The sequence below is a fragment of the Apaloderma vittatum genome, unplaced genomic scaffold (assembly GCF_000703405.1).
Source record: "Apaloderma vittatum isolate BGI_N311 unplaced genomic scaffold, ASM70340v1 scaffold12153, whole genome shotgun sequence".
In the NCBI taxonomy this organism is placed as follows: Eukaryota; Metazoa; Chordata; class Aves; order Trogoniformes; family Trogonidae; genus Apaloderma; species Apaloderma vittatum.
In genome coordinates, this window is record NW_009706446.1 from 40,379 (window position 1) to 51,386 (window position 11,008).

Sequence of the window (11,008 nt, forward strand, 5' to 3'; positions counted from 1 at the left end):
ACACCAGAAGCGATATTCTCACTGTTGGCGAAGCTGCTGCGCGCAAACTCAGAGGAACTCCTCTGCTCCGTGATCGTTTCTTCCACTAAGGAATGGTGGGACTACGGAGAGGCAGCGACTAGGACCAACATTATGGCTCAGGCTTCACCCTACTCCCCGAGTTCTCTCTCATCTCCCTCCTTCTTCAGGATTTTCTAGGATCGCTCCCCACCTGCAAGAACAGCATCTTAGCGCCCCGGCACCACCTTTACAAAAGAACAAGAAAAACCAAGTACACCTAAGGGAAACTCCAGCTCCATCAGCGCCCCGCTTCGCCCGCGGCCCGGCCTCCCCACACGTCCCACTTGTGGGCTCTTCTCCTTGGAGTCTGCAACCTTCCCAGGTGCCGAGCCAAGAACACCAAGATGCTTCAGCAGTCAACAGCAGTCTCCACAAAGATGTTCAGATCAACCATGGACACTGCACTGGCAGCAACGCTCCTTTAATCTCCAGAAGATGGTTCATCTCACTGGTCTCACCACCTCCTATGACTCCATGTGCACTTAGAAGACAAAAATTTAGACAAATTCTTTTGTTGTTTTTTGTTTGTTTGTTTTGTGGGGTTTTTTTTAAAGGCTTGAGTTTTTGCTGCCCATCAGCACTGTCTCGGCATATTGCACAATGTTTTCTTTATTATAAAAAATTGTCTTCTGTATCAGGCAGGAAGAAAGACAGTTTTCTCAGGAGGCTAATGCGTGCTATTGTCTGTAGTTAGAGGTAAGTGGTTGTTTGTGTGGCCATCAGGAAGTGAGACCTAGTGAAACAAAAAGAAAGCATTATTAACAGAATGTCCCTTCCCCAAAAATTAAAAAAAATCTGCTCGCCACCCCACCTTTCTCCCCATATAACTTTGTCAGTAGACAAACTTCAACCAAAATTTGAAAGAAAGGCAGAAGTCTTACAGGCTACCTACAGCCTCAAATAGGAAAAAGTAAAATAAACCCAAGTAGTTACTAGAAAAGCAATCCTATCGATGCCCAATGGAGGGAAAAGTAAAAGACCGCTCGGCTCTTTCACACTCCTGGGCAGCAGCCCGCAGGCTAAGGAGTTGCAACACCAAAGCCCTGCAGCACGCAGGGTCTCTTCTTCAGATGCGAGGGGAGGCTGATGCAGCTTAGAAAACGCGTCCCTTTTGTAGCAATATGAAATTGTTGAATATCTGCTCATATGGATGTCAAGGGGAGGGTTTATTGCAGGCACATTAAGTTCTGCTGCGATCAAGCCCCAAAGTTGTCCTTATCATCTCTCCTCAGGTAGCTGTGCCACTTATTTAACACTTAGAAAAAGTTTTTCTTACCGATGCGGATTTGTGAGAGCCCAGTCTGAAACGGCAAAAAATAATTTCTGCTACAAATCTTCCAAAGCCATGTAAAACTCCTGCAATGTCAAACAAGATTTAAATTGACATACATAATGAAAGCGTGGCATTTACAGAAGCGTTACAACAAAACTCTGCATGATACTTAAATGAGACAGAGTGCAGCAAGCCAGTATGTAAAACACTGAGAAATTAACATAAGAAAGGAAACATCAAGGGCAGGGGCAATTCTAACATTCTGAAATGCATCAATAAAAGCAAAACCAAAGCTATCCAAGCAAATCTATTTCCCTGTCTGGCTTTCATGAGTGAAAACACATTCCACAGGACAGAAATACTACTTTGAAAGAGAGCTCTTAGTTCAAGGTCTCTTTACTATGCTCTCCTCAAGTGAAAGAAAATAACTCGTAATCAAGATACCCTATTATGTCTTGACTAATAAGTAAATCCTGTCTTTTCAACTGGGATTTTTGTTGGTTTTTTTGCAGGAGCAAGTCTCGCAGCACACTGACAAGTTACACAAGGAAAATCCTCCCAGTTACCTCAGATGGAAATTTTATCTCAACTTTTGGCACTGATTTGGCACTGGATCCCAACTATAGGAAATACATAGAATACCAGAAGTCAGTGTGTGTGTATGTATATATATCCACACTTATATCTATCTCCTCACTCTTCCAGAAGTAAATAAACTATACTATAGTTACCAAAAAGGAAACCACAGGCTCTCAGACCAGCAGAACTGGCATACTGGGACATCAAAAATGAGGAGCTTTCATTGCACATTTCAGTGCACACAAATGGGCTCTTCATCTGCGAGAGGTTCAGGGCTCCCCTGTCATTTATTCATAACATAATCAGCATGACCAAAAAAAATTAAAATCTGGTAGATCTTAAGAGGGAAAGCACTGATAGTTACCTGTAGTTGAAAAAATTCCCCCAATAATGCCACAGAGCCTCACTAAGAACTGCCAAAAAGGCATGTGTTCCTCTGTCACTGTTACCATAAGTGAACTGATATCATACTTCATGAATATTCCTGACACTCCATGGCTGCCAGCTGCATGGTTAATTACTCTTTCCTGAAAGAAGAGGGAGAAACACGAGTTAAGCCACTTTTTATTAGTCACAAGGAAACTCACCTTCAGAGATGTGATGACAAAGAGCTACTTAATCAGAGTTAGCAATCAACAGGAGAGCAGGGAACATCAAGACAACTTTGGCCAGGACCTTCTACAGGTCAAACATCATCAAGCGACAATTTACTTTCCTGGTCTCTGTGCTGCAAATCAGTGTTTGCTGTCAGGCTCGGATACCACCCTCTTAACATTTGCTTAACATGGTCCTTAAAGAAGGATGTTTACAAGCAGGTTGCTTTAGGTACCCAAGAGGAGAAGTGCCACAGGCTCGGTCTAGCCCGGGAACTCAAGCGAGTGCGCTGGTGAAACACAGAGCCCCAGCTCTGCCTACATGACGTGCTCCTATTAATCACCTAAATTGGGATGAGACATTGAAGCTGTCGAACTATGTTAGTCATGGCAGTTTTCCCAGAGGGGTATATAAATCCACCTACTGCATCTAAGATGCATCAAGCTTTATCCTCGTCCTTCCTGAGACCGTATCCCTAGATTCACACGCCACAGAGGATTCTTTCGCTTCTTAAAAGCATCAGGAAAGACCGTGAACTAGAGTATACCATAACAGAAATTCAGAGGCCTAAGTTAGATTAGAACAATGCCTTTTTGTTCCCTCAGTGCATACTTACACGTATGCCATAATCCATTAATTTGACAGGAAAAAAACCCAATATAATAATTGCTGAGGTCTGAAAACTGAATACAGGGATAAAGCCTCTTTTCAAAATTTCTGTCAGTCAGGTCTTTTCAGGCGACAGCAAACAGCACGAAATACACCTTGATACAAATAATAACTAACTTTTCATGACTACGCAGAACGGATGCCTCAATCCTAATTCAAGAACTTCTACTGTTTCTTCTCATTTGCCCAAATTCTTAAAACAAAAGCCCTCAAAGAGGAGAGTATGGCTGCTATAAATCTCCATTTTTTAAAAAAGGTTTCAGGAGAAAAAGCCCTCCACACAATCTTAAGTTTCTTTCAGAAGTTTGCTGTCATTCTGTTGTTAGTGAAAGTTGTTGATAAATGCACTGCTGGGTAAGCCTGGCTGAAAATATACAAGGGCAGCAGAAAAAGAACATAAATGACTGAAAACAAACTCAGCCACGTCTGGGATAATAAGAGTAGAGAAGACAGACAAGCAAGATTGAACAGAAAAGCAATACATCACTGCTCCATCTCATCTGCAGATTTAACAGTCTGTGCTCAAAAACCATGCAGAACACAGTACAAAACAAGCACAATGCCATTTCTGAAAATACAGACTAGGCAACTTCTCCAGCCAGCAAATGTTGACATAAACAAAATTGCTTCTTTTGCTACCAAACCGAAGTTAAAAGGATGCCAAAATAATGAATCAGTTACAATACCAGGTCACAGAAACAAAACAAACCATGACAAAACAAAACAAAAGTCCCAGACCAGTAGGGAATGCTTTCTATACTTCATGATCATGAGAACATGCAGCATTAGAGGAGGGCTGATCAGGCCTACCAAGAAAGAAGACTGAAGGTAGTTAAACAGAAAACTGCCATTGGCAAGGGACAAAAAATTATTTTTTGTTTGTTTTTCCTCTTATTTCCCTAAGCCTTATTGGTCTTCTGAGGTCAAATGGTGGAAGAAAAATATGAACTTAAACAGAACGCCCAAAATTTCACCCTTGAAAAGGTACATAATTTTTCTTCCACACACCATTTTGGACTGCTTCTAGCTTCTACAGCTGCAAAAGACTTAACTGTTGGTTGTGAAAACCTGTTGAAGGTAACTAGCCCTGCATCGGGCATCTCGGGTATCAGGAAAGCCTTGCTCGAGTGAAATCTTTTTAACAGGAATAAACACCACATCTCAAATATTGACAATACTGGAGATAAAGTCACCCTCGCCACTGGCAAGTAAACCTCACTGTATTCACGTTCTAGCCACGGCTGGCTCAGCACCTTTTGCCAGATCTGCACATGTGCCTACTCTTATAAAATAAACACCCCGAGTCATTCAGTGTTAACTGTTTTCAACAGCCTTTCCCAGCTCACCTGCTCAGGTATCTGGTTTCCAAAGATAAACACAAACAAGTTTTACAAGCAACAGGGCTGCCTCCTGAGACAACAAGAGCAAGCAAGTACCTAACACCCCTTCACCTCCACTACTTTCAAGCTTTCCTCCTAAGCAACCTGTGACTATTACAACTTTCATGAAAAATATGTCCCCACAAAAAAAAAAAATAGAGCTACAACAGCAGTTAATTGGTAGAAATCATCTTTACAGAAGAAGGAAAGTTTATTGCATTTTTTTTTCATCTTGTATTAGGGATGTAAGATAAGCAGTTGACTGATGTCCAGAAGTTTAAGGAGTGCCTTAGTTGTTGTGGAGATTATGCAGAGAAAACACGAAACAGATTGCCAGACTAGCAGGTCTCATCCAGAGATGACAGTATATTGCATTATGAAATTCCTCTTCATTCCTCTCTTCACTATAGCTTTCCTGAGTTTGAGCGAGAACCCTTCCCTTCAGCACTCTCCATGTCTCAAGTCGAACCCCAAGACATCACCTCTATCCAACTCCCCCTAGCTATGTATTTTTCAGAAGAGCAGCATGCAATTTGGAGTAAATAAGGATTTTTTTTCTCCCTTGGAGAACACTACAAACTGTGTTACAGTGAACTGCCATCCTAATCTCTGAATTTCCTTTCAAGCCAAGGCTTCTTTCCCACTTCTTACTAGATCTGTCACTTTTAATTAATTTTTTCAAATATTTTTTCTTTGGCTTTTGAATAAAAGATCAAAACAGAGTTCAGCATCTGGAAATGAGACACGCAACCAGTACACGTAAGGCCTTTTTCTTATTTACAGCAGTCTTTAAAATTAGCACCTTACGATTTGCCATGTACTATCCCCGCAATAACTACTTTCTTTATGGATTCAGAATTATAAGCCTCTCCAGGCCTAGAAGTGGAAGCTCTCTAGTCCAGAGAATAATTAAAGCTGGCGATTCAACAAAGGTTAAACAAGACAGCTGACACACAAACACACTTTCTGTGTGATTTGTTTTTCATACAAACCTTTGTTTTAATTTCTAACATGCCACAACCAAGTTCATGACACGAGCTGCGGGTTTTGGTTTGCTTCCCACACAGATAAAAAAGTTAAAAGGTGAATTAAGTATTTGTAAAGCTATGCACATGATTACGGACCTAAAACTTACAGGATTTCCCAACTACCACAATTACTAGCATCCCGTGAAGCAGCAATGACTGGATATCTATCATTAATTCTAATAACAGACTCTGATCTATGGATGCAAAGCACTACTGTGAGAAGTCAGTATGTGTCACTGAGGTGGTACAGCGCCTGGTGTCACACTGTGATGTCAGGACAAGCCAACATTTGTGTTCTTCTCTTGACTGTAAATGCAATGAGTGTGACATCTGTTACTTTCCTGCCCTGGGTACGGTACAGTCAGTTACTCCCTAAGTCAGTTACTCATGAGGTTCAACAAGGCCAAGTGCAAGGTCCTGCACCTGGGTCAGGACAATTGGCATTATCCATACAGGCTGGGGGACAATGTGATAGAGAAGGAGCCCTGCAGAGAAGGACTTGGGGGTACTGGTGGACAAAAAGCTGGACACGAGCCACCAACGTGCGCTCACAGCCCTGAAGGCAAATCACATCCTGGTTGCATCAAGAGAAGTGCGGCCAGCAGGTCGAGAGAGGTGATTCTACCCTTCTTCTCTGGTGAGACCCCACCTGGAGTGCTGTGTTCAGCTCTGGAGCCCTCAACACAACAAGGACATGGACCTGTTGGAGCAGGTCCAGATAAGGCCACAAAAACGATCAGAGGGCTGGAGCGCCTCTCTCCTACAAGGACAGGCTGAGAGAGTTGGGGTTGTTCAGCCTGGAGAAGAGAAGGCTCCAGGGAGACCTTACAGCGGCCTCCCACTACCTGAAGGGGCTACAGGAAAGCTGGGGAGGGGCGGGGCCCAAGCGTGTGTGGCAACAGGACGAGGGGCAATGGTTTTAAACTAGAGCAGGGTAGATTTAGATTAGATATCAGGAAGAAGTTCTTTACTATGAGGGTGGTGAGACACTGGAACAGGTTGTCCAGAGAGGTGGCGGAGGCTTCATCCCTGGACACATTCAAGGTCAGGCTTGAGGGGGCTCGGAGCAACCCGATCCAGTTAAAGATGTCCCTGCTCACTGCAGGGGGGTTGCACTAGATGACTTTTAAAGGTCCCTTCCAGCCCAATGCATTCTAGGATAAGCACACTTGAAACTCCTCCTGCCTTGAACATAGTCTGCTCTGGAAGGTGTGAGAAACACCCGACAAATCACGAGAGAGACAGGCTCTAACTAAGCACAATGAGTGCGCTTGACCCCTTGACCAGACTGATGGTGGTTTGGTGCAGGCTCTTGAGAAGAAGGCCTGAGCTGTAGCTGGGTCAAGAGCTCCCCCAGTTCCATCTGTTCTGAACACCCACAATGGGGACATATCAATACAGCTGAGTTTGGAACATCAGTCATGCGATAAACACAGAAATAACAGCATTTTTTTCCAAAACTCATTTATCAAGGAACAAAGAAACCTGTGGGTACAAGAAGTCCCATGGCTACCTTTCCATCACATGGAATTTGATTACAAGCCAACCGCTTTACCCCATAAAAATGACAGCCTAAGTACTTTGAGCTCTCCAGGGCTGCAGCTGGCTGTGGCCTGGCATTGGGACGTTTCTCTGGGCAGGTTTTCCAGAGGCACCAACAATCACCTGCTGGCAAGTGCCGCAGAAAAGTAATTCGCTAGGATTTACTGCAAGAGCAGTAGAAGAATAACCTGGTACTAATTTACAAGTGCAGTAGAAGAAAAGTCTTGGCCATAAGTTAATCTCTGTGTGTGTGTGTGTGCACGTGTTTGTGTATGATTTAACCTCTATATTTGTGTGTCTATCTTTTGTGTATATAATTTAATCTCTGTATCTATCTGTGTATTTGGTTTAGGAAACTCTACTGTATTTTTTTTGCCATTCTCGAATCTTTAACTGAGTTGCTATGTTATTACGGTGAACCTTGTTAAATCATCCTGCTAACTGACTAATAGTTAAGCACTGTTATCCCCTTATTCCCTGCACCCCCACCCTTAGACATAAACCCCTGAAAGTCTAAGGCTAAATCTGGATCCAGCTGCACCGAGATTTCTCTCTGAGGAGTTTAGAAAGGATTCTGAATCTCATGACTCAGTGGGAAGGTCTCCCTTACCTTTTTCATCTCGAGCGTCTCTAAAGCATTTTAACTCAAGCGTAATTCAGCTCTCCCTTCTGTAATTCTTCAATGTACCAATTAAAAAGGTAAACCTTGCCATCAAACTGAACCTTCATAAATCTCTGTCAAACTTTGTTAAATTCCGTCAAATTCATTAAACTTTGTCAAACTATCACTCCATCTCAATAAAATGTTGCTTTCTTATTCTGAGTGAGGTGCACTCCACTCATTCTGTGGTGAGCGGGATCCTAAAGTAGGATTCCAGGTCAAGTGATTTAAGTGACTTTAACTACCCGTCCATGATAAATTGATGTAGCCATCAGGATCCTAAGTCAGGAATTCTGCTACAAGTGATTTAAGTGATCTAAAATATTCATCTGCAATAGATGAATATTCACCTACCATATATATTTTACCATCAGTACTACATTATTTACAGACACATCTAGTGCATTGGAACATTCTGCCAAGAGCCTCTTCATCCTAGAGGAGTTTTCAAAACCACAGCACAACTAAGTCTCCATTTTCACATTTGAACTTTTGTTAAGAACAATCCCTATTAGATGTTTCTCCACATGGTTTTCTCTTACTTCTACTTACCCTTTCTGTCACTGAAAACTGATGAGTTTCTGCTGAAATTTTATATGTATGGAGTTTGGTTGGCACAACTGTGATAAAATACTGGAACATCTGGTTGTCTAGAAGAAAACAAATCTCACTGTTGAACCAAGTACACAAAGACCATCTCAGACATTCATGAATAAATCAAACAAATAATATTTAAAATACTTAATCATCTAAGGCATTTACAGTACGGACATTCTTCAAGGAGTCCCATCACCTCAAGACTATTTCAGTACCATCTGCAGGAACAAAGTTAGTTTTCATGGGTAAGGCCTATGTCACATTTGTACTTAGAGAAATTTACATTTTACCCATGCGATGAAGAGATTCATTAAGGTTGGGCCACTCAAAGCTTCACATGAAATCCATAGACAGTGCTTTCCAGGACACTGGGAACGAGTTTCACACAGTCACATTCTGCATGATACGTATGTCTCAACAGTGGTTTGAGCAGATTTGAGCTCCTGAATTGTCTATGCAATGCTGGAAGCCCTTCTCAACTGGTTAAGAATTTCTCTCTTAATTCGACAGACTTTTAAAGAATTCTACAAGAGCAATCAGCGTGTTGTCACGTTTATTATTGCTCTGTCTTTGTGCCACTCCCCAACAGAACAAACACCAACAGACTGAAACAATTTGTTTCAACTAAACGAAAGCATTCTGGTGGGAACAGCCAGGGGATGGATGGACTGACTGACTGTGAGGCAACAGCAGCTGTGGAAGACTCTGGGGATCACTGCCCTGGGGAACACAAGTCAGAGGCTGTGGCGTAGGTAGTTCTATCAAGTAGGTTACTACACTCCTTTATTTATACATAAGTAATACACAAACCCTTCTGCAGCAGCCTCACCAAACACACTGCGGAAGCGACAACCCAAATACCGGAATAGAACACAGGATTTCTGACGCTATTTTTTCTAAACCAGATCAGGCTTATTTTTGACCATAACAACAATCATATCTATGAATCTCAGCTGCAGTATGTTTGGACATACCGTAACTTCAATGTAAAACAATCTGGAAGAAACTGAAAATCAGCTTCAGAGAAAGTATATCAATATTGATATCAAAAAGAAATTGTCTATTTAAGATGCCACGCAGATAATTGTACAGTGCACTGCTCGCTACCGGTAAATTTAGCAGAACATGCTGTTTGTAAATCACAGACTGACCTAGGCTGGAAGGGACCTTAGAGATCACTTAATCCAACCTCCCTGTCGTGGGCAGGGACGCCTCAATGACAACTCATGAAACATGGTCATATTTTAAATGTAATTATTGGAAAAATACAGAAAAAAAATTTAAACACACAACACTTACGATCTGATGCTATTTTTTCTGTTCCATCCAAAGGGTTAATAATTCCTGGAATAAGCTCTCCAAATGACAAATGATCTATTCTGTGAGAGAAGTTATAGGCTGAAAGACAATACAAGGGAGTGAAACAGCATTTTTAACCTATGAGATTCTGTACTCAAAGAAAAAGTTGCATCCATTTCTCACATTAGAAAACAGGTTAGTTAGAATATTTTGAACACTTGTCTGCATCTCATTGGATTTGTCCCAGTGACTAAATCAATACAGCTACGTACAGGTTTAAAAAAACCCCACAAAACAAAAAAAAAACCCACATCAAAGCAAATCCTAAATATTTAACAAAGAAAGCCAATTTCTGAATAAAATAACATCTAGAACAAATCATAACTCTATGTGAATCAATCCTGGAGCTGAAGAGTTGAAATTTCATTATAGGATTCTACAGTTCAGCTTCTTGTATGCAATGTGACTAAAGTGATTAAAATTTCATAAATGAAATGTACAGAGGAAACATAAGGCAACTACGAAGTTACTACATTGCCTCACTTTGCAAAGGCATTTAAGCTCTGTAATATTATACACTGGTGCTGACAGAAATTCATGGGCAGACGTTTGGAGGTTTAACCAGCACCAAGTTCATTTTTCAGAGTTAACTCACCTCTGCCTCATATAACCTAAAAATGGTTTTTGAGACAAAGGTCAGAAATTTTGAATGCTGTAAAAACAGATTTTGCAGGAAATAGGTAGTTTGGACTGAATTTCATACAGTATCTGTGTTACAACAAAACACAGGTGAGAGTCCTGTGTTACCATCACTGTAGAAGCAACCTAAAGATAATTCTAATAGAGTTAAACGTATGAAAGTCAAGTCACTACTGAGTCATAACACTGCACAGAATATTCTTCACTTTCTTCTACAATGCAATTCCATGACTAGAGCATCTTTATGACAACAATTATTTTAACATATCAGTTAAGGAGACAGCAGTCTGAATGAAACAATACCCTCTTGTACGGAAATGACAGAAAGAACTTACACTCGTGGCTTACAAGGGCTGCCAAGTGCGCATGGCCTCGAGGGTGTGGTATTGCCCTAAAGAAAGTAAGATAAGTTTTATGCAAAACTGGTTTAATGAATTCACACAAAAGGCACGGTCTTCCTGAACAGAGAAAATGTGCCTCTCTGCCTCTATTTCAATAAATAATATACATATATATAAATAAAAACCATGTGTCTATAGAAAAATAGATAGATATGTGCTCAAGGTCAAACACACCTGGGTCAGGGGAATCCCAAGCACAAACACAGGCTGGGGGATCAAGAGGTTGA

General features: G+C 41.4%; 1 protein-coding gene across 1 annotated transcript; it reads right to left on the minus strand.

Moving 5' to 3' along the window:
- Positions 1-578: 578 nt before the first annotated feature.
- Positions 579-10,802, minus strand: LOC104271197 (endoplasmic reticulum-Golgi intermediate compartment protein 2-like; the record flags this gene model as incomplete). Its single annotated transcript, XM_009865800.1, has 6 exons — positions 579-793; positions 1,337-1,416; positions 2,277-2,439; positions 8,338-8,435; positions 9,682-9,780; positions 10,716-10,802. Coding segments are annotated over 6 exons (593 nt in total), but the record flags the coding sequence as incomplete, so codon positions are not given.
- Positions 10,803-11,008: the final 206 nt, after the last annotated feature.